Genomic DNA, 24,343 nt, shown 5'->3' with positions numbered 1-24,343 from the left:
TTACCTATAAGGCTCTCCACTCCCTCCCACCTTCCAGAATTCTAACCCTCCTATCCTCGTTTCTGGAAAATCTTACCCTATCCTTCAATACCTGCCCACCCCTAAACCTGGCTACCCTACTGCCTATACCAGATTCTCCCAACACGCCTTTGCACAGCTGCGTAGAAAGCCTTCAGAATTTCATACCTTACGGCTCTTCCATCACTGAGGGGCCCCTGTCTCATGCTGATCTCGCATGGTTCACGGATGGATCCTCATTCAAGGAAGGAAACACTCATTATGCAGGTTATGCCATAGTCTCCCTTGATTCGGTTATAGAAGCCCAACCTTTACCCAGGGGTACTACCAACCAGCAGGCTGAACTTATCGCTGCCACGCGAGCCTGCGTTCTAGCTGAAGGAAAAACTCTTAACTCCATATGGAAAGAACGCGGTCTGCTTAACACCAAGGGTAACACAATCACCAACTCAGCTTTAATCTCCACATTAATCGAGGCATCCCATTTACCTTGTAAATTAGGAGTCATTCATTGCAGATCCCACCAGAGGGACGATTCCCCAATCACTCGCGGGAATTGTAAGGCTGACCTCGCCGCACGCACTGCGGCACGGCACCCACAGACACAAAACCAACTTCCCTTTCTTCCATACGGCTCCCAAGGTTCACAGACACCCTCTCAGCCCCAACCGCCTAATGATGATAAGTCCTCTCTCTTTCGCTTGCTCCATGACCTGTTTCACTCTAGCCCCCAAGCTTTATCCCAGTTTTTACAAGCCTTCTTCTCAATCACCCCATCTGACAAAGCCCTCTTACGAAAAATCTCCTCCTCATGCACAATCTGAACACTCATCTTTCTCAACCACACCTCGCCGCTCTCTCTCCCGAAAATTGTTTTCTTTGCACCTCTCTCATGCAACCGCTCCTGGCGGCTGTCCCCTTAAATGCTTCCCTTCCTCTCAATGCTACCTCCTCCCCACCACCAGAACACCTTAACCTTCCGGGCGTCCCTCTCTGGGAGCCCGACGACAAAGACAACAATACTCTGTTGCCCCGTCACTGTCTCATCGGAAGCTCTTCCTCCCTAACTTCTCCCCCGTCTTATTGTAATCATAACACAACCATTCATACCCACACCGTCGCCCCACCAGGCATTTTCTTCTGGTGCAATGGAACCCTCTCTACCTCCATCCTGCCTAATCTTACTGTCCCATGCCTTCTTGTCACCATTGTCCCTCAACTCACTCTGCACTCCAATTCAGAACTGTTCTATCTTCTTCACCCACCCTCAAGACAAAAAAGGGCCGCCTTCCTCCCAATCACGGTTGGTATTTCCTTAACAACATCAGCGGTCGGAGCCGGCCTGTCGGGAGGAGCCTTAGGGCACAGTTTATGGGTGGTCGAAGACATCAATGCTAAACTTGAAGGGGCTCTGACCTCCACTGCCGAATCTCTTTCCTCTCTACAGAGACAGATCACCTCTTTAGCTCAGGTCACCCTCCAAAACCGCAGAGCACTAGACCTCCTCACTGCAGAAAAAGGAGGTACTTGCATCTTCCTTGGGGAAGAATGCTGTTATTATATCAATGAATCCGGTCTAGTAGAAACAAACATCATCAGACTCACCGCCTTGGCTTCCAGCCTATGAACCACATCCAGTTCTAACCCCTTTTCCTCCTTTATCTTAAGCCCTGTCCTAACTTGGATTTGGCCCATTTGGGGACCTCTAATCATTATCCTCATAACCTGCCTTTTCTTGCCCTGTATCATTAGGTTTCTTCAAGCCCAAGTGGGAAAAATTTCTAATCAGGCTTTTAATCAGCTTTTGCTTAGAAACTACCAGCTCCTAGATACCGATGAACCCCCTACCTCATCTCGTGAGCGCCTCAGCCGATGCTGAAGAGACACCACCCTACAGAGGAAACGCATTCCTACACGTCCTTGCCACCAATGCCTGGCTGCTCCCTCCAGTCTCCAACTATGAACAATGGAACCAGTGCATATTCGACTTGTGGCTTCAAGGAACGTTTATGGAATTTTCCCCTTTTGAAATTACTTGTTTCTCCACCCTCCTTTGAGGTTTCATAATGGGTATTTATGTACCTTCCTCCCTTTGCCCCCCCCCCACAACGCCCCAGTTCAGCAGGAAGTAGCTCGATGACTTCAACATCCCCTTTCCTAAAACAAGAAAAAGGGAGGAATGTAAGAACCCAAATGCCCCAAGGGATCACACCCAGGAATGTAAGAATCCAAATGCCCCAAGGGATCACACCTTGATCCAATCAGCCTTCCCTAAAAGCCCTATATATATGTGTGTGTGCTGCCTAATAAACGAGCTCTCTCCGGTGGATCGTCAACTGGTGTCGACTCGTCCTTTCACCAGTGACCTGAGGAGAGATGTTAGGCTAACCCATCTCTACAGTAAACCTGAAGGAGAATGGCCAGGCTAAAGCCATGTCAAAGACTCAGATTTACTAAGAGGTTTTTAAAGAGGGGGTTGAGGGAATGGAACGTGGGAAATGAAAAGCAGGAGGGAGGGTCATGTGAGCAGTGAGAATTTCATGCAAGTTCTCAGGTTCAAAATCTCGCCAAGACTCCATCTGGTTTCTGCTCCCATCTTTGCTGTTATCTCAGGGTCTGGGTAGTATGCGCACGTTTGTAGCTTCAGGCTGGCTGGAAAACTACTTTACGTTCATATAAATAATGTCATCTTGCCCCCAAACCAAGGGTCAAAATGTTAAATAACCATGGAAAAAAAAGAGGACATTCAGAGAAATGCATGCCAAGAAAAAAACTGAGTCTTTTAAAAATCTTTTAGAGCCCATGTAGTTTTAAGTCCCAACATGGCTTCAGTCCTGTTCATTCCAACAATAGGCCAGGAGTAACTTGGCTGGATGGGCCACTTGGATAGTGAGGTCTGGGTTTGGGAGTTATCTCAACCAGTGCAGTTTATTGTCTTGGATCGGGTCAAGGTGGGGGAAACTCAACCAGTGCAATCACTGTGTGCTGTCGGGCCAAGGCTGAAATTATCCACATGGTGCGGAGCTTGGTTGTTCATGAGGGGACTGAGCAAATAAGTAAATACCTTGAAACTAATGGAAATCAGGTTATTAAATGTTGGAGGCATACATATAAAAAGGAAAGACTAGAAAAACCCCATGGCATTGGATTAGAATTCTTGTAAACTCTTAGTTTTAAATCTATTTATTTATTTATTTATTTATTCATTCATTCATTCATTATTTATTTATTTATTTATGCTGCTGGGTGGTATAGGGATCTGAACCCATGACCTTGGTGTTATAAAGCTATGCTCTAATCAACTGAGCTAACTGGCCAGCCCTATAGTTTTATATTTGTATAAATATCTGTATTTGTTTTTTATTGCTTCTGTAACAAGTTACCAGAAACTTAGTAGTTTAAAGTAATGCCCATTTATTAGCTCAAGTTGTAGGTCAGAAATCCAAGAGATGAGTAGGGTTCTAGGTTCAGGGTATCATGAGGCCAAAGTCAAGGTGTCAGTCAGGCTGGGCTTTCATCTGGAGTCTCTGGAAAAGAATCTGCTTCCAAGTTCATTCTGGTAGTTGGCAGAATCTATTTTTTTGTATTTGTAGGACTGAGGTCCGTGTTCTTTCTGGCTGTCAGCTGGGGCCATCTTCAGCTCCTTGAGGCCACCTGTGTTCTTTATCACATTGCCCTCTCATCTTCAAGCCAGCAACAGCATGTCAAATCTTCACAAGCTTCACATCTGACTTCCCTTCTGCTCCCAGCTGGAGAAAACTCTGCTTTTAAAGGACTCTTCTGAGTAGGCCAGGGTTACCTGAATAATCTTATCTTAAGGTCAAATTATTTAGGACTTTAATTACATTTGCAAAATCCCTTCATAGCAGTACCTACATTAATGTTTGATTGAATAACCAGGAGACAAAAATCATAGAGAGCCACCTCTAGAATTCTATCTATCACACTATCTATTTATCTATTAATGGATCAATAAATACCTGTGGATAGACAGATATAGAAAGAGACATAGGTATGAATACATGTATGTGTGTGTATACATACACATATTTCCTATACATGTCTTCTAAAAGGGCTTAGAAACAATAATACTCCAGTAAAAATGTGTACACCTTGCACCCAGATCTTGGTTTCTAAATCCCCTTCTACGCTAAAAGGAAACATGGCTTCTTGGGGAATTGAACAATTTCATGGCTGAGGCAGAGAAAATACAAGTCTAGAACGTCTTGTTGTTCCAGAAAGTAGGAAAGTGCTCAAAGAATGATAGAGACATATCAAAAGGATACAGGGGCCAGCATGAAGGGGCTCTCTCACTAACCAAACGTGACAAAATAAATCATGATCGTAATGGATTTTAACCCACTGAATAAAATAAATATCCATGAGTTCTTGTTTGTGTAAATGAATACAAGAGGGAAAAGAGAAAGCTCTTCCTTCTAGCAGAATGCCAGCTAATAACTGTAGAAGGAAAGATGGAGTTAGAAATTACTATTTCACAAATCATAAATGATTCAGGCAGAAAACATCAATGGATACTAAAACCAGTGGGTAAAAGTTTGATGAGGAACAGGGTATTTACACAGCCTCAAAGTATCTCCCCACAAATTGCATATCAACTGCTTTTTAATTATTCAATAACCACACAGTGGAGAAACCCAGCATGTAGCATCTTAACCTAGTGATAATAGTCAGCACTGCCAGTAATGGGACAAACTGGCATCTTACATTTTCCCATTATGAGGCACTGAGAAAAACACAGAATCTCTTCTGTGGTATTCCTGCCAAAATGCATAGCTTTATTTGAATCTTGAGGAAACATCAGACAAACCCAAATTAAAGGACATTCTGCAAAGTTACTGGCCTGTACTCTTCAAAAAACATCAAGGTTATTAGAGACAAGGAAAAACTGGAGAATGGTCCCAGCTTGAAAGAGACCAAAGAGAGACAACTAAATAGTCTTAGATTGGATCCTGAGTCATGAAGAAAAAAAGGAAAAGGGAAGAAATTTGATTTTTGTTTGTTTTACTATGAAAGATTTATTGGGACAGTTGGTAATTTTTGAATGGAGTCTGTTGTTTAGATGGCAATATGTATAAATGTTAATTTCTTGACGTTTATGGAGTATGCTGTGATTATGGAGGAGAGTGTCCTGATTTTTAGGAAATGCACAGTGAAATATTTAGGAGTAACGGGGTAATGTGTGTACAATTTATACCCATATGTTTAAGCAAAACATCTTTGAAAATCCTCTGTGGGTTGAACTGTGCCTCCCCAAAGACACATTAAAGACCGTGATACTGTGAACTATCTTTGTCTCTGTCTGCCAGCATACAACTTCCAAAATCCTTGAACCCTTCAAACTGATGAGTGTCTTTTTGTATGCTAATGACTCGACTGATAGCTAGCAGCCCCGAGGTAACTTCGGCATGGATGCTGGTCACTGGAAAGACCAAGCCAGCATTAGAGGGTTAGGACTTTCAGCCCCACTCCCCAACCTTTGGGGAAGGGAGAGGGGCTAAAGTTAAGTTGATCACCAGTGACGAATGCTGTAATCAGTCATGCCTATGTAATGAAGCCTCTGTAAAAGCCCAAAAGGACTAGGATAGGAGAGTTCTTGATAGATGAACACTGGAAGTTCCTGGAGGGAGGTGCACCCAGAGGGCAAAGAAGCTCCTTGTACCTGCCCATATGATTTGCCCTGTGCACCTCTTCATCTGTATCCCTTGTAATATCCTTTATCATAAACTGGTAAATGTGTTTCCCTGAGTTCTGTGGGCCATTCTAGCAAATTAATGGAACCCAAGTTGGGGGTTGTGGAGACCCCTATTTAGAGCCAGTCAGTCAGAAGCACAGGTAAAACAACCTGGGGCTTGTGATAGGCATCTAACATGGGGCTTTGTCTTACGGGACTAAGTCCCCAGCCTGTGTGATCTGATGCTATACCCAGGTAGACTGTGTTGGAATTGAATTGAATTAGAGGACATCCAGTTGGTGTCTGCTGAAGATTTGCTTGTTTGCTTGGTATGCAGGAAAACCCTCCACATGTTTGGTCACAGAAGTCTTCTGTATTGATTGTTGTGCTGTGAGAGCAGAAGAAAAACAGTTCGTTTTTTTCCACTCAGAGACCTAACCCTGCACTGTAGACTGGATGCCCCCCATCCTTACTGAAGCTTAATCCCCAGTAAGGGGATTAAGGGTGGGAAATCCTATTATGGTAATTGAAAGGTGGGGCCTTGAAGAGGTGATAGACTCTAGGACCATGACTAGTGAATAGATTAATAATGGTGGTCAGGGGTGGGCTGAGCCCGTGGCTCACTCGGGAGAGTGTGGCGCTGGGAGCGCCGAGGCCGCGGGTTCGGATCCCATATAGGGATGGCCGGTTTGCTCACTGGGTGAGCATGGTGCTGACAACACCAAGTCAAGGGTTAAGATCCCCTTACCGGTCATCTTTTTAAAAAATAAATAAATAAATAAATAATGGTGGTCAGGGGCATGGCTTGAAGGGCTTGTAGAGTGAATGAGGAGATTAGTCTCTCTGCTCCACCATTTTCACAATGTGATACTCTGCATGGCTCTCACCAGATGTGTTCCTTGGACTTTGGACTTCCCAGCCTCAGAAACTGTAAGCAATAAACTTCATTTTCTTTGTAAATCACCTAGTTTCAAGTATTTTGTTATAAGCAACAGAAATGGACTAATACACCCTGATACCTGTGAATGTGACATTATTTGGAAATAGAGCCTTTGCAGATATAATCAAGTTGAGATGAAGTCAGATTGGATTAGGGAGGAACCTAAATCCAACGACCTGTGTTCTTACAAGGAGAGAGATTTGGACACACAGGAACACAGGGAAGAAGGCCATTTGATGGCAAAGGCAGAGATTGCAGTGATGCAGGTAAAGCTAAGGAATGCCAAAGGATTTCTGGCAAATGCCAGAAGCTAAGAGAGAGGCATGGAACAGATTCTCCTTCAGAGCCCCCAGGAGAAACCAACCCTGCCAACAACTTGATTTTGCAATTCTAGCCTCCAGAACTGTGAGAGAATAAATTTCTGTTGTTTTAAGCTATCCATTTTGTGGTACTTTGCTGTGGCAGCCCCAGGAAACTAATACAAACCCTTTGTTTACCATTAATATCAGCTTTTGATGTATATGATTTTCTGAACTTGAAAATTCTAAAAGGTCAACTGAAAGAAATTTAGAAGAATGTATTGCTATGTGGAGTTAAGAAACATTTTGCTATTTTTCTATGCACATAATATCTTTAATCCACATACCTCACTTCTTTGCTGGATAATATCTCCTTTAAAATGCCCAGTATGAAGTGATTACATTGTACAGTGTTGAATATTCTAATTATCCTGATTTGAGCATCACATATTGCACACAGGTATTGATATTCAACTCTGTACCCCACAGATATGTACAATCAATTGTGTTACAATAAAAAATTGTTTTTGAAAAAAGAAAATCAATTGACATAAAAAATATATAAAAAATAAAATGCCGAATATGATGAAACAGAGAGTTAGTTAGTGAAGAGAGCAGTAAAGAGTTTAATGAATTTGATGTGAAGCCTGCTTTTGGAACTAACACACACAGGTAAAAATGCCTAACAATGTCTGACACACAGTAGTAGTCCAATAAATATGTATTTAAATATGTACGTGGGTATCAATTATTGCATCATAATTATGAGCTGCTATGTCATCCTTATAACTCAGGAACCAACATTCTTCACAGGTTATATCAAGATAAATAATGAGACGTTAAATATAGAATTTCTTTTTAATCTCTAAGCCCTCCAGTTGAGAACATAGACATTATCTCCCAAAATGTTACCATTTCACTAATGCACATGTATCAGTCCATTTCTGTTGTTCATAACATAAATACCTGAAAGTGGGTAATTTGTAAAGAAACTATATTTATTGCTTACAGTTTTGGAGGCTGGGAAGTCCAAAGTCCAGGGAACACATCTGGTAAGAGCCTTGTTGGTGAGTAGTGACTCTTCACAGCAAACCAGGGTGTCACATGGCAGATCACAGACGCAGAGAGAGAGAGCTAACTCCTCTCTCATCCTTTTAAAGCCCTTGGAACCAAGCCCATTACCACCATTAAACCATCAACTTATTAATTCATTTACTAGGGTATGGTCTTCACAATGTAATCACCTCTTCAAGGCCCTGCATTTCAATTACCATAATAGGATTTCCCACTCTCTTAACACTACCACAGTGGGGGTTTAATTTCTAACACATGGACTTTGGGAGACACAATCCAATCGATACTAATACAATACCATGTGAAGATGCAGATTATCAGAGTATGCCACTGTCAACTTGTTAAATAATAACTATAAAAACCACTTTAATTTTCCACATGAAATAATTACATTAGGCCCTGAAATCATGTAAAAGCAAATGGGTAGGAGAGGTTTTACAGAGAAGAAAACTGAGTTTCAGAAAAGTTGAGTAATTTGCTCAAGGTCATGTAGCTTTTAAGAAGAAGAGAAAATACAGGGAACTTTCTTGTTCAAAATTCCTAAAATACCAGTGTCAGTCATCTCTTTAAGACACAGTTTAGCATTTCAGCCAGAATGAAACATCTGGTTTGAAGCACAGATTGTTGATGGGACCCTAGAACTGATCCACCCATTAGTATTTATTACACGAGGCATTTGATTGCTCCATTTATTTTCCCAGTGGCTTTAAAACTCACCCTTAGCATTCCATAACCCAGAAGTACATTTTTCTTGGATTAAATACACCCTAAAGAGGAACAACAACATGATGATCCAAGACTTTTTGCCTTAGAAAAAGCATTGCTGACAAACACAACCAGGAGATAGAAAACGTTGTGTTTTTGTTTGGGTCTCAACTTCATTGTGGCCAGATTCTGTGTGAATGTGTGAGATTTTGAGACAGAGTCTGCTAGGCTGACCTAACCTAAATTAAACACCAAAATCTCTAGCTAATGGTGACTTAGTACAAACTGCACTAATTTTCTAGCATTTTACTTGTTCTCTCTACATTATAGTCATACTAATTTATTGAGAGCAAAAGGGACTTATGGTGATATGGATTTGCTCCTTAAAATATGCTTATTTTTCACAATGCTGTGCTATGAAACTCCCCCATCTCATTGATGTGATGTCCCTGTACTGCAGCCACAAGAATAGTGTGACGCTTTCAGGGTCAGTTACATCATGTTCAAATGGAATTATATTCTGGTAAACAAATATACCAGGAATATAAATTTCTTACATCAATAAACAATTTTTATATCCTTCCTTTCTCCACATTCTTCTGAAAAGTTTCAGGTATTAAATTCACTGCCATCGCCAATGTTTTAGTACACTCTCTGTGCATATTTCACTATCCTTTCCTCACAGAGCAACAGATAATTCTTCTGCTATATTCTACACCACCTGCTCTAACAGACTACAGAAAAGCCCAAACTGGTGTTCTGCTTGCACACATCCTTGTGGTCTTAGCTTAATGTTTTGAGAAATGGCCTGCTAGTAGCAATTTAAAATAAATGTTCAATACTTCTCCCTATACTTTGTCTATTTTTCAGCCTTCTGAGCTGTGATTCGGTCATTGTTTAGTAACTTCTCTCTTATGTCTTTCAGGACAAAAAGAAAACTAAGAGCTGCTCCTAACAGTGCTGGTAATGATGATTTATTAACCATAGTGTTCTTCAGCTACAGTGGGGGTTTTCAACCTTGGCTGTACATCAAAATCCCTGGGGAGCATATAAAAATCCCAGAGTCCAGGCTATACCCCAAGTCAATTAAATCAGAATCCTGGGGTGGGATCCAAGCTTCAGTGAAGCTAAAGCTCCCCAGGTGATTACAAAGTGTTGCCAACACTGAGAACCACTGAGCTAGAATATAAAGTGCTGGTTTTCCAGCTGCTGGTCAACAGCTTTTCCACCTTGTCTATGACAATGTTCTTGAGTGGATTTGAGATTTGGAGGTTCAGATATGTCTGTTTGTTCTTACACCCTCTGAGTTGACCCCACACTACTGGAACATTGGCCTGGCTCATTAATGTCCACCCCTGGAAAGCCATGCATTCTTACTAACTGACCAGCTAGGAACTGGAGTGAGCAGGGAGAGAATTTTTGTCCTCCTTCAATATCTTTTCTTCTTCTATAGTATTAAAATTGCTTCTACAATTTAAAACTACAATTTAAAACTCCCAAACTCTTTACAATCAAAACTCTAGGCCATCTTATCCAATCACTTGGCTTTACATACACTCTATGTGATGATGAATTCCAAATTTGTATCTTCAATCCGGATGTCTTCCCTGAACTCCACACTTTTACTTCCACAGCTTACTCCACTTGGATTTCTACTAGGCTTTTAAAACTTACATCCAAGAGTGAGCTCATGACAATACCTCTCGTCACCACCACTACCAGAAATGCGCCTCACAGCCTTTCCCAACTTAGTTAGTGGCAACTCCATCCTCCTGGCTGTAGAAGCTTGAAACCTTAATATCATCCTTAACTCCTCTCTTTCTCTACAACTCACATCTAATCTGTTCCTGTTCAGCCCACTCTCAAAATCCTGTTCAGAAGGGATGACGGGTTAGCTCAGTTGGTTAAAGTGTGGTGCTGACAACACCAAGGTTCAATCCCTGTGTTGGCCAGTTGCCAAAAAGAAAAATATATATGTGTGTATGTGTATATACATATATATATGTGTGTATATATAAACACACACACACTTATATATATGTATACATCTCCAGAACCTGGCCACTTCTCATCACTGCTGCCATCATGCTGGTCTAAGCCACCATCATTTCTCATCTGGATTATTGAAATAGTCTCCCAACCAAGCTCTCTGCCTCCACCCTTGCTTTCTGTCTTGGTCAACTCAGGCTGCCATAACAAAGTATCTTGGACCAGGTGGCTTAAACAATTGAAATTTATTTTCAGGCTGAGCCCGTGGCTCACTCGGGAGAGTGTGGCGCTGGGAGCGCCGAGGCCGCGGGTTCGGATCCCATATAGGGATGGCCGGTTTGCTCACTGGGTGAGCGTGGTGCTGACAACACCAAGTCAAGGGTTAAGATCCCCTTACCAGTCATCTTTTAAAAAAAAAAAAAAGAAATTTATTTTCTCACACTTCTGGATACTTGAACTCCAACATCAAGGTGCTAGCGGGGTCACTTCTTGTGAGAGGCCTCTTCTTGGCCTGTAGACAACTGCATTCTCTCTGTGTCCTCACATGGCCTTTCCTCTGCTCTCACACGAAGAGAGATTTCTCCTTCTCCTTCTCATAAGGCCACTAAACCCATTATGGGGCCTCACACTCACGACCTTATCTAAATCTAATTACCTCCCAAAGACTGCACCTCTACATACCAACACACCGGGGGTTGCAGCTTTTGAATTCTAGCGGGGGTCACAAATATTCAGTGTATAACATTTTGCTTCAGTCTATTCTCAATATACCAGCCAGGGCTGGCTGGTTAGCTCGGTTGGTTAGAGTATGGTGTTGATTGAATTGTGTCCCCCAAGGTTCGTGTATTGGAAGCTTAAATCCCCACTGTAACTGTTGAGGTTGGAAAATCCTATTATGGTAATTGAAAGATGGGGCCTTGAAGAGGTGATTAGATTGTAGGACCATGATGTAGTGAATGGATTAAAAATGGTGGTCATGAGCATGGTTTGGAGGGCTTTAAAAAGAGAGTGAATAAGGAGGTTAGTCTCCACTGTCTCTGCTCTGCTATTTTCACAATGTGATATTCTGCCATCACTGAAGTCACCACCAAAGAAAGCTTTCACCAGATGTGTTCCCTGGACTTCGGACTTCCTAGCCTCTGAAATTGTAATCAATAAATTTCATTTTCTTTCTAAATTACCCAGGTTCCAGGTATTTTGTTATAAGCCACAGAAACAGACTAGTACAGGTTTGGATCCCCATACCAGCCAGTTGTCCCCTCCAAAAAATACACACACACACACACACACACACACACACACACACACACACACACACACACACACACACACACACACACCCCAGCTATAGTGATCTTGTTAAAACATGTTGCTCCTCTTCACAAAATCTTCCAAATATTTCTCATTTCATGCAAGGTAAAAGCAAAAGGCTTTACTATGACTCAAAGGACACTACATGGTCCAGCCCCCATGTTATGCTTCTGTCCTCATTTCCTCCAACTCCCTCCGTTTGCTCACACTGGCCTTGTCCTTGTGTATTGAACACAGGTGCTCTTCTGCCTCATGGTCTTTGACTTCTACTCCCTTTGCACATGGCTGATATACAGCTGGCTTTCCAATTGAGTCCCTAGTGAATGTTTATGACCTGCGTTAGTGTTTACTTGTTTGGGCGTCTATTCTGATTGGTCAGAGGCTGTGTCATACTGGTTGTTAAATATATTGACTATCAACATGCCTTTACCTGAAATGCTCTTCCTCTGCCTTCACAGACTTTAGATCCTTACTCAGAGGTCACACAAAGACTTCCCTCAGCCATGTGATCTAAAATTTCAAACAATCGTTCACTTTCCATTCTCTTTCCACTTCAATTTTTTCTCCTTGGTACTTGTCTTAGTTATCTATTGCTGTGTAACAAATTACCCCACCATATAAATGGCTTAAAACAACATTAAACATTTATTTTCTCAAACAATTTCTCTGAGTCAGAAATTCAGGAGCAACTTAGTTGCATGTTTCTGGCTCAGGTTGTAGTCAAGAAGTCAGCAGGGAATGGCCTAAGGAAGTAAGATAACGGCCAACTAGCACTTAGAGAATGACAAATGTAGGACATCTTCATTTATAGTATTGCATTGTAGGAATGAATGTACCACACTTGACCCATCTATTGTTGATAAGCAGTTGAGCAGTTTCTAGTTTTATGCTCCAATGAATAGTGCTGATATGGACATTTTTTATATATGACTTGGTGAATAAGATGCACACAGTTATGTTGGACATCTAGCAGTGGAATCACTGGATATGAAAATGTTCAGCCTTAAAAGATTCTGCCAAACAGTTTTCCAAAAAGTTCGTACTAATTTTCAACCCTGCCAGCAAAGCACAAGAATTTTAGTTGTCTCCCATCCTTGCCCACAATAGTTTTTTCTCTCTCATTTTAGCCATTTTGTTGAGTTTGTAGAGATATTTTAATTTGCATTTCCCCCATAACAAATAGAGTTCCTTTTCATATATTTATTAGCCATTTGGATATCTTTTTTGTGTAAAGTGCTGGTTCAAGTATTTTTCCCAGCTCATTTTATTGTTTGAGAGTTTAGATAATAATGATCATTACATTTATTGCGTATACTATGTTGGATACATGGTGTGAAGCACTTTGTATTTGCCTAATGTGTACAATGACACCAGTAGGTCTTATATTATTCCCATTTTACTGTTGAAGAAACTGAGGCCCTGAGTAATTTGCCCAAAGTCACTCAGTTGTAAGTAGTGGAGCCAAGATCTAAACAGGATTATCTGACAAAGCCAGAAGTTTGTATGGCAAGCTCCTGGTTGTGAAGTAGTTTCACTAATTACCAATTCTAAGAGAGGACTCCCACTGAGTGGAGTGTGGCAAACATCACCACTATGCCAACCACTAGATTTTTCATCTCTTTTTTTTGGTGATTGGCCTGTATGGGGATCGAACCAATGACCTTGGTGTTGTAAGGCTGCACTCTAACCAACTGAGCTAACAGGTCAGCCTTCCAACCACTAGGAACAGGAGTCCATTGAGTTCCACCCACTGCATCCTGAGCCACTGTTCAGATTCACCGTGCTCTGTTTACCAATTTGTCTGAGTCTAGTGAGACAGAACACACTCACACACGTTATGCAAAGTAAGTTTATTACTTATAGACAGGTAGCAAGGGACAAAGAAGTCTCAGATCCATTGTGAGCTGGTCCCCCAAGGCTGGAGAAAGCTGCCCAGGGTGAATGGAATCTTGACTGTGTGTGCCCTATTTTGCGCCACAGCCAAGGGACCCCAAAAGGCAGCCAGCCCGGGTTATATACCTCAGGAGACACATGATTCATTGGGCAAAGCTTTGAAGGACATCCTGCGTCCAAAGCAGAGAAGAACAAATCCTGGGCTGTCCCTGGCAGTTCCTCCCTAATGCAAGATGTTACATTCTCTGTGAGGGACAGAGTAAGGCCTGGCTGTTTCAGGCAGTTCCTCCTTATCACAGGAATTGCATTCCTAGCACATTCCATAGCTATTTTTGAGAACTATGAGCAAGAAATGGTAGAAGAACTGGGTCAGTCCAAGGCCACCCAGGGAACCCGTCCTGCATTGTTTTTCTTTTTCTTTTTTTTGGGGGGAGCTGGCCAGTATGGGGAACTGAACCCTTGACCTTGGTGTCGCAGGGTCATGCTCTAATCAAATGAGCTCTAACCAATGTCATGCATTGTTAGATAATACAGGAATCCCTCACTGCATGTAGCTTCATTATCTTAACCATTTTTAATCAGCCTCCCTTTGTTAGGGATTGTCTTTTTGGTACCTCAGGAAAAGAGCCATACGAGTGTCATGGGTGGGCTGCTGTGGACTACTCAGAAGAGTCTTGAACTCTAACCCACGTGGTGTGCTTGTGGGGAATCCCAACCCAAAGTCACAATCCCAGAAACATTTAAAGTTCATGGGAATTCCTAATATGACTCCTTCTCTAAGTCAAACAGGAAAACCCGAAGTTCTATCCATAGAAATGGAACTCTTGTCAGCTTCCAGAAGATGTTAGGATGGAATAGTGGCAAAAGATGGCATTGGAGTGTTCAGTGCCTTCCAGTTATGACAACAGAGTTCCAGCTCCACTGGAGTCTGTACTCCTGTGCCAGGCATTTATGTATTGTAGGTAAAACTATAAATACTTGTTTCTTTTTTTATACATATATACAGCTTTTGCCTGGTGTACATACATGCACATGCACGCTCTCTCTCTCTCTCTCTCTCTCCCTCCCCGTCTCTCTTTCTCTGTCTCTCTTCCTCTCTTCCTTCTTCTGCTCTGTCTTTCTCTCTCCCTCTCTCCTTCTCTCCCTCTTCCTCTTCCCCTTCCTCTCTTTCTCTCTCTTTCTCCTATTCCTCTCTCTCTTCCTCTTTCTTCCGCTTTCTCTTTCTCTTCCCTCTCTCCCCCTCTCTCTCCTTCTTTCCCTCTTCCTCTCTCTTCCTCTCTTTCTTTCTATCAATACTGGTTTATTCCTATTCTAAAAGAGATTTCAAGATAAAACACCCTAAGGATATAGCTCTACAATATTTTAGCAATTGAAAGCCAAAAGCTGCTGGAACTGAAGTTAAGAACTCTCTGACATGAGAGATAAATTTAAGTATTACTCTTGCATCGACAGCTCAAAAGTAGTAACGTCCATTTATACTGCATCAAGGTGCAATTTATGAACCACTTGCACATATGCCACCTCATTTGGCCTTCACAAACCCCTAAAAGGTACATAGGACAGGTGGAGTTGTTATGATTAATATTTCCAAAGGAACCAAAGTTCAGAAAGTTTCAGTTGTTTCCTGAAGCCACAAAACTCTTAAACAGCTTTGCCAGGTCTCAGGTTCAGGTCCTCTGCCTTTGCATCTGCTACTCTTTCCCTTGCACCACACATTTTCTTACATGCCTGGTGATATTTATAAAGGCTTGTGGAGCTCACAAAAGAGTTGGCTTAGAGCTAAAACATCAGAACAATTAGGAGTTCCCTAGGAGGCATTTTTGGAAAAAGCACAGGTATTGGGTAAAAAATGAACAGTTCTGGGCTGGCTGGTTAGCTAAGTTGGTTAGAGCATGGTGCTGGTAACACCAAGGTCCAGGGTTTGATCCCTGTATTGGCCAGCTGCCCAAACAAGCAGACAAATGGACAGTGCTTTGGAGAGTTTCTGTTTGATTAATTTATCACAGCTAAAGAAACCCTTTAGGGAATCTCCCTGCCAGTGCAACTGACAGAGTCTTCAGAAGTTTCCTCAAAGTTAAGTGAAAGTCCACCCATCGCTGCAGCCAGCAGACATGTTGTGACAGCTACTATACAGCGTTAGAACCCAGAGACAGCAGCTGCTATCTATTGCTGAGATTTGAATTTACAAACAAGAAAAATCAGCCACCTTCCTATCATTTAAATGGTAGAAAATGTCATCTAAAGCACATTTCTACATTCCTCATTTTCCCAAATGACGACACATATTGTCACGGGAAAAATAGAATAGATGTATATCTTTCCATTCTCAAGTATAATTTGTTGTGTTACACTATAAAGCTTAGTATTTTAACTGTTAAAAAAGAGACATTTTAACCCAAATTTAGCACGTTTGCTATTCATGAAATTTTGACACGTTATATAAAGCACCATCATTGTAGAGATCATTGATTATGTAATATTAGGGGTGGATATTGGAATATTAAAGTTTTTATTAATGTTGATTCTGACAGGTTTAGAAACTTTGACATAACTGTTTTGGAAAACAATACACAGCTGTTCAGTAGGAAAATAATAAGCAAAAACATTCCAAATTCTGAATTTTGTCAAAAGGGATAATTTGTTGCAATTGTCTTCCAAAATGTAAAAAGCTAGACTTGAACTCAGAAGACCTAAATTCAATATCTGACTCTCCATTAATTTGTACAAAATGCTGGCAAGTCACTTGACTTCTCAAAGTTTTTGTTTCCTCATATTTAAAAGGAAGTGGTTAGATGACATTAGATATGAAGCTAGAATAACAAAGTTCTGTCTGTTCCCAACGGTAGCTCTAGGGTCTAACACAGAGTGGTATATGCTTATCATTCAATAAATATTTCTGGCATGAACTTATGGTGACTTATACTTGTAGCATTCCACAATTTTATGGTAGAATTTGAAGAATTTCTAAAGAATATAAAATTGTTACAATACAAATATGCTCTCTCTCTCACACACACACACAAAATGAGGAAATGCCAAATATTAGGTGAATTTTACATAACTCCTTCGTTAGTAAAAGGCGAAAGATTTATACCATCTGAAGAGAAACCAGAGTATAATAACTCCTTTGTTAAAAGAAAGAAAAACTTTAAGATAACCACTGTCCTAAATCTAGGATTAATATAACTTTCCACTTATGAATCAAATTGAAGAAAGAATGACTTTTTAGAATTTTCAGAAACTAAGATTTTTCACTGAGACATTTTATGACAAGAAAAGGCTTAGAGTTTATCTCTCTCTATATTTGTACATGCTAATGAAGGAATAATCTAAGGCAACTAATTTAAAAATCATATATATATTTCCATTTATTTCCTGGGAAGATAAAGACATACTGTAGACCAAATTGGTGAAGTTTCTTTTTGATTTAATCTTATCTCTTAAACTCATTAGGCTGGCTAAAGTTGCTCATTGTATGCCTGAATTTCCATTCTCCAACAATGTCTCATTTTACAACATTTTCCTCTACACAACTTTTTGAATCCTCCTTTTCTTTTCACTCAGATTCCCTGTTCCCCAACCAAATGTCTTTTGCTCAGATTAAAATCATTTACCTAAAGGAATGAATAAATAATTACTTCCTGGAGACAGTTATATTTTAAAAGGAAACCATTTCCCAAACGAATTCTAATTGGCCAAATTTCAAGCAATATAACAATCTCACTAGATTTCAGGTCTTTCCTGTGCCCCTTAAAACATATTGTTAGGTAATTGTTTTGTACCGTGATTTTTAAAACCTTTAAAACCATAGAACTCTTGCATCAAATAAAATTAGTCATCAGTGCAGTGTGTAGAAGAGATAAGGGGCTAAAAGTACTCTGGATAGCAGTGGTGATGGAGGTCCAGAACCCTCCCCACCCTCCCGTGCTTCTGTCCACCAGCCACCACTGTGGAGGCACGTGCCCCAGAACAACGCTGGTGAGAGGCCAGTCCATGTTCTCACACAAATGCACACATCCAAGTTTGAGAGAATGGATATACACAAGTATGTAATCCATTCTCTTCAACCTAAAGGAGGCTGTATATGTCTATTGCAATAATAAATCACATTCATATTTTTTAACACTTTGAGAATGTGGCACAAGGAGAAATGCACACTTAGGAATTTAGATTTAGCCTATTATCCTCTATTTCTACCTCATGTTTGAAACTTTTGTGTGAGATATGACTGTGTTGTTCAATAAATATGGTCAACTAAGTGTACTGTTGAAATCAGCTCCTTTAGGGCTGGTTTTCCCCTACTGTGGGTTTTTCCATACTCAAACGTTGACTTTTTCTAACCACCAAAATAATGTTTTTCTCTGAACCAAGAATTCCAGTGGTATTTTCCCAGCAGAAACAATTTTGAAGAAGATGGTCCTCTTTTTGCTGGGCTCCTGAAATATATTTCTCACCCTGCAGGTACTTCAAACCCAACAGTTCCCAAACTCTTTTACTTTCTCCCAAAACTTGTCCCTCCTCTGGGTTAAGGGTTAACAGTTCTGCCATCTACCCAATCACAAAGGTAAAACCTTAAAGTCACCATAAAAATAGCAACCATTAAACTACTGGGTCTGTAAGGTTGACATATCACATAGATCAGGATTTTTTCAACCTCAGCACTGCTGACATTTTAGGCAGGATAATTCTTTGTTGTGGGGACCTGTCCCGTGCATTGTAGGATGGTTAGCAGTATTACTTTCCTCTACCCAATACACGCCAGTAGCACCTACCCCCATCCAGAATTCACAATAAAAACTATCTCCAGGCTTTGCCAAATGTCTTCTGGAGGCAAAATGAACTCCGTCTGAGAAGCACGGATGTAGATGATCTCTTTTTTCCTTCACAATACCACACAAGGTAAGTATTGTAACTTCATGTCACATCATGCAGATGAGGACCGTGGGCCTCTGGGGATTAAGACTTGTCCTTGGTAATGTGCCTACTATGCGGCAGAGCTGGTCTGAAAGTACCATAAAAGCTGTTTCCTCTTTTCTCTGCTGCTTCTGGTGCTCAATTCTCCCTTGCATCTAGGGTTTTTTTGTTTTTTGTTTTTTTCTAATTATGTTAACCCTTTGTTTCAAATGTCTTAATTTTGTCTCCTGCTTTCTATTTCCCATGCAATTGCCTTAGCTCAGATCTGTATCTCTTACCTAGATTATAATAACTAGGCTCTTAATTTAGCTCCCTGATTTCAGCCTCTTCATCTTTCAATCTCCATTTGACTTTCCTAGGAGCTTTCTCAAACAGATATTACATGACTGCGCTATTGAAAAACCTTCTGTGCCTGTAGCAATGGTTCCCAAAGGGTGGTCCCAGGACCAGCAGCATTGGTATCACCTGGAAACTTGTTAGAAATGCAAATCCTTGGGCCACACCCCAGATCTACTGAATCAGAAACTCTATGGTTGGGGCCCAGAAATCTGTTTTAACACACCCTCCACGTGGTTCCGACGTTCACTGAAATTTGAGAACCTACCAGAGCTCTACTAGTAGAGCTCTAATGCCTTAGGAAGGCATAGAAACCCTGACTTTCTTTCCTACCATGTCCCTTGCCATTACCTTCTCCCTTCCTGTCCCACCTAATGCACTTGCCTACCTTTCAGTTTCATTCTTTCATTAGCTATCAAACACACATTTGTCTTCTGTTCTAAGCACCAATAGTATAAGCAAGACAGTCCAGCTCCTAAGTGGCTCACTGACCTGAGGCTAGGGGCTCCAGCCACATCATTACCACCTGGAGTTATGAATACACCAGGTCATTTTAAGCCATAAGGCTCTGCCTTTGTATCCTGGTGAACTCCTATATCTTTTGTGGCTCATTCTCAGTTACTCAGAAGGTTAATTCCTAGTTCCCTTGTGTGTCCACAATTGGCTGTCAGTTCACTAATGTCACGGTGGCACTAGCATTTTTTTACCTGTGTTAACCTAAAGAACAGAGAGATGCTCTCTAAAAGAAAATGATATTTATTAGGGATTAGGGCACTACAATGGGAATATGCATGCCATAATAAACTATGTGCATTTTCTGGGAAGTAAAAGAAGGCAAAAAGTTTTAAAAGAAAATGACATAATAGTTTTGGGGTAATTTTCCTTGGCTACAAGGATCAATAACAAGGGTGACGCCAGTCCAAGGTCGGACAGACGGTCCTTGCAGAATTTTTTTTTTTTTTTTTTGCAGCTGGCTGGTACAGGGATCTAAACCCTTGACCTTGGTGTTATAACACTGTGCTCTAACCAACTGAGCTAAGAAGTATTTTTTTAATTAAGGTTGTGATGGCCTCTGTACAAGGTTGTGGCTTTGCAGAGTCCTTTGTGATAATTCTTGTTACCAGGCATAAATGCATGAGAACTCTCCCTGGCTCTCTATGTCAAGTTTTTTGTTTTGTTTTGTTTTTTGTTTTAACACAAGGTACTCCATTTTGATTCTGAAAACCTTCACACCTGTCTCCAAGAATACAGGTAATGTGAGGAAGAGCCTTCCTTCATCTTGGATAGCCAGCATTCTGACTGACCATTAACCCGACACACATCAGAATCATCTGGGAGCTGTTTAAAACTATGGATGCCAGAACTCAGAACCCCAGACCTTCAGAAACAGTATTGCAAATTCATTTCTACTTAAGCCACAGCTTGTTCTCCAGCTTTGTGGGTTGTTTTCTGTTTGGGTTTTTATTTATTTTTTTATTTTTTTTATTTCACTTTCCATTTCCTCTAACTTGAAAGTATCTGCACTGGTGACAAACAGCAGTTATAAAGGCAATGTTTTGTTTAGACGATATGAGTTACTGACCTGATCTCTGGCGTTTTAAGATTAATGTATTGTTCACAGTCTCAAACATCCAGCAGGAACCTCAAATTAGGGTTACCTGTTGAACAGTTCCTAGGGTATCTTTCAAGATTCTAGCCACCTTGCGGCTACTAGCTCACAAGGTGTCACAAGGCCGACCATAGTTACCCTTACTCTCCTCTAAGGTGGTTGTGAGACCCTAAACCAACTCACCTGGACCCGGGCGGAGCCAGCTCAGCTCAACCGCCGGGTGGGCGCGGCCCGAGCTGTCAACCTGCCGTCAGGCCCGAGGGCGCCGGGTGGAGGATGAATGGGAAAGTTCCCGGGGGCCGGCGCAGTCTGCAGCTGCGAGCGAGAAACCGAAACTCAGCTGTTGCAGCCGCTGCCCCTGCCCCTTGGGATCGCGTCTCGAGACTCGCTCGCGTCCCTCCCGCAGCGGCGGCGGTCCGGACCGCGGGCTCTGACCATGTACACCCGCAGCGAGCTGGTGGGCTCCCGGCTCGGCGCCCGGGACCCCCAGAGGCAGCCCCGGGAGCTGCCAGGCCAGAGCCAGGATCTGGAGGAGGCCCCCCAAAGCCCTTCGCGGGACAGCCCCGAGCAGGCGGGCCAGAGGCAGTAAGTACTTAACAGGCGGTCCTGGGGGGCGGGAGCCCAGGCCCCAAACACTCACAGGCACTTTCTCGGTCGTTGGAGTTTGGAACCACAGGGGCCCAATAACAGGGTTTTGGAGAGAATGGAGGCTTATTGGCTTAAATTAAAGCATTCACCAATGACTTCACCAGTTGGTTCCACCAGTTTGCTGTCCTTTGTTAGGTATCCGAGCCCCCGTTCTTGTCAAGAACAGTGCTTTTTTTTTTTTTGTCTCTTTCGTGACCGGCACTCAGCCAGTGAGTGCACCGGCCATTCCTACATAGGATCCGAACCCGCGGCGGGAGCGTTGCCGCGCTCCCAGCGCCGCACTCTCTCGAGTGCGCCACGCCGGCCCAAGAGCAGTGCTTTGAAAGATACGAGTGTATGTAGAAACCGCTGGGTTTTCTAATTTTCCAGGTATCTCCAGAACTCAAATTCCAACTAGTAGGAAAATAGGTTTTCCCTACCCATTTAAAAACATTGGTTCCCCTAAATGGAATCACCACATCAGACGCCAGGGTAAGGGCCAAGAAGGAACAGGATATGGGGTAGGATCCAAATGCTGCCTCTAGGAGCAAGCTTGCGTCTCAACCAGACTCCCGGGTAAACTGGCCTCTTAGGACCAGGCCAGTGAGCACATTAGCGACCGCGGTGCCCCTTGCCCTGGCTTGATCTATGCCCTATGCAGAAACAGTCAGGTAGCACTGATTCCTGGTCTTTGGTTCAGGACTGCAGTTGGTGTCCTGGAAACACTTACGATGCTAAGTGTCAGTGATCTCTTTCCGCCCGATGGGATGAGCTGCTTTAACTCAACAGTATGGTTTGTAAAGGTAGTGCTGCCTACGTGAATTGTAACTGTCCAAATGGCTTCATTTTTAATGTCCCCTTTTTCACTGACTTCTGATCACATGAAAGACAAACACTGGTTGCTAAAGAACAGTGTGTAACCGTATGACCAATAAACAGTGGGTTTTCTTTCATCCCTTGACTTTTGAAAGTACCAGTCCTTTAATATTATTTAGTTTAGGATTATGCTTAGGTGGGGTGGGTGATCGGGAAATCAGAGATTACTGCATTTCTCCTCCTCAGAGTGACTGTTATCTTGCCACAATAGAAGCAGCTCATTAATTTCAAGTAATCTACACATCTATAAGCTGTGGCATTTAATAGTAGCAAAGGTCATGGACATATGATCTAATGTCCACGAGGGGTTAATAATAAAAACCATTTGCTTAGCTCTTTTTCCTAATAACAATCATCTTCTTAGATATAATCCTTTGTTTGTAAACTCATATTATCTCATGAGCATTAGTAGTTCCATCTGTCTTCTTATTTTGATTGTAATTACCTCAGAATCTTGCTGGACCAAATTTCTCAGATAGGGACAGTTTTCTGGTTATTTATCCAGGCCTCAATAACCCCGAAGACCTCATTGCATACTATTTTGTGATTTCTAAGAAGATTTGCAAGTAGACTATTAGAGAATGCTGGAAGAGTTAATTTATCTCACAGTTCTTCCTTTTTTTCATGTGAACCAGTTGTAGTAAGCAGGGCATCATAAGATCATTTCCTTTTGGGTGTTTAACGTCTAAGTTCTGTTTGGCCCACTCCGAATTCTTCTTATATCTCTATTAGTTCCTTATATATGCTTTCTTACGTGTCTCCCTTAATGAAAGTGGGAGACCAAATGTTGAAGTGATTCCATTAAACAAATTGCATTATTAAAATTATTTTTTAAAAAGTGGGAAACCAAGGAGAGTGGTTGAATGGCAAATAACATCTCAGTAAAATCAACTCCCCTAAAATCAAGGTTTTATTTATTTATTTGGGGGTGAGAAATTAGAAGCATTTTCTGATGAAAAATCAAGAAAAAAGAGGATAAAGTTTAGTGCTTTACTAGTGAAGCTTCACTTTTTCACTCACAGCATGAACTTATTTATATGGTAAAGGCTGAAATTTAACCTTGTTTTGTGTATATCGTTCCACTAATTCATTTGGACAGGTCCAGTGTGGAGATTAGGAACATGGGCGTTGCTGCCAGGTAGAATCGGGTTCTGATTCTTCCCTTCCTCTCCAAACAAGATGCTTAGCTACTTCATGCATCAGTTTGCTCATTCTTTTGTTTAAGAACAGGATGTCTCATCCAAGTTACAAACACCCTGTTTAAGGCCAGGAAAATTTAAAGAACTGCTTTTGTAGAGAAGATGTTATTTCCCCCTTTATGATCAAGGCATTCCTCATAAAAGCATTGATGATCAATATCTTGATTGAAAAGGTCTTACTTTTCTTTGTATAAGTCCCACACTGCTGGGAATGCTGTTTCCCAGGTGAAGAGCTGTCTGTCTCACATTGGAGGGGAAGACAAACAGCAGGATGAAGCAGCCATTTAGGCCAAATTTCGGCAACATGAAAGAGAGATCAGCAACTTGGAGGTGAGACATGCTATCTTATATCCAAAGTTTTAAATTATATCCTGTTATAAAGAGAGAGAGAGTCAATTTTTATTGAATTTATAAAAATAGCCACATTGTCATAATAATCATAAGAATACTTAAAGTTACTAAATTTTGGGGGGATTAAATAGGGAGAAAACAAATGCTTTTATCTCTGTTTTAAATGATATATTGCCAAACTGTTGTTAGTTATAGATAACTGAAGAGAGAGGGAGAGTTTTCTTATATTCGGAAAACATAAGAAGAACCAGCAGTGTTTTAAATAAGGAAATTGTAAAAACCCATAATTTTTTTTTTTAATTAGTTCACCAGTTGAGTTTTGTTGTTTTGACCTTAGTGAACAATTTCACAAACCCATCAGTTTCTTCATTAGAATTTTGGAACTACAGTTTAAAGCTATGAACTCAAAGTTTGTCAGGAAACTGTACCTATCAGAGTTTTTTCATGAAATATTTGAAGACATGACATTTTAAAATTATAATTAAACCAAGATTATGACCAGTAGCATTA

General features: G+C 41.4%; 1 protein-coding gene and 1 pseudogene across 1 annotated transcript in view; both read left to right on the top strand.

The window, feature by feature from the left end:
• LOC134381642 (large ribosomal subunit protein eL6-like) overlaps positions 1–21,060 on the top strand; it is a 32,914-nt pseudogene extending 11,854 nt beyond the window's left edge.
• EPSTI1 (epithelial stromal interaction 1) overlaps positions 21,061–24,343 on the top strand; it is a 128,139-nt gene continuing 124,856 nt past the window's right edge. Inside the window, exon 1 of the mRNA XM_063101534.1 lies at positions 21,061–21,365. Coding sequence (XP_062957604.1) covers positions 21,061–21,365 — 305 coding nt within the window. The remainder of the gene's footprint in view (positions 21,366–24,343) is intronic.

The sequence above is a fragment of the Cynocephalus volans genome, chromosome 7 (assembly GCF_027409185.1).
Source record: "Cynocephalus volans isolate mCynVol1 chromosome 7, mCynVol1.pri, whole genome shotgun sequence".
Taxonomy (NCBI): domain Eukaryota; kingdom Metazoa; phylum Chordata; class Mammalia; order Dermoptera; family Cynocephalidae; genus Cynocephalus; species Cynocephalus volans.
Note: the sequence above shows the minus strand (reverse complement) of the source record. Positions and strands in the feature narration are given on the sequence as shown.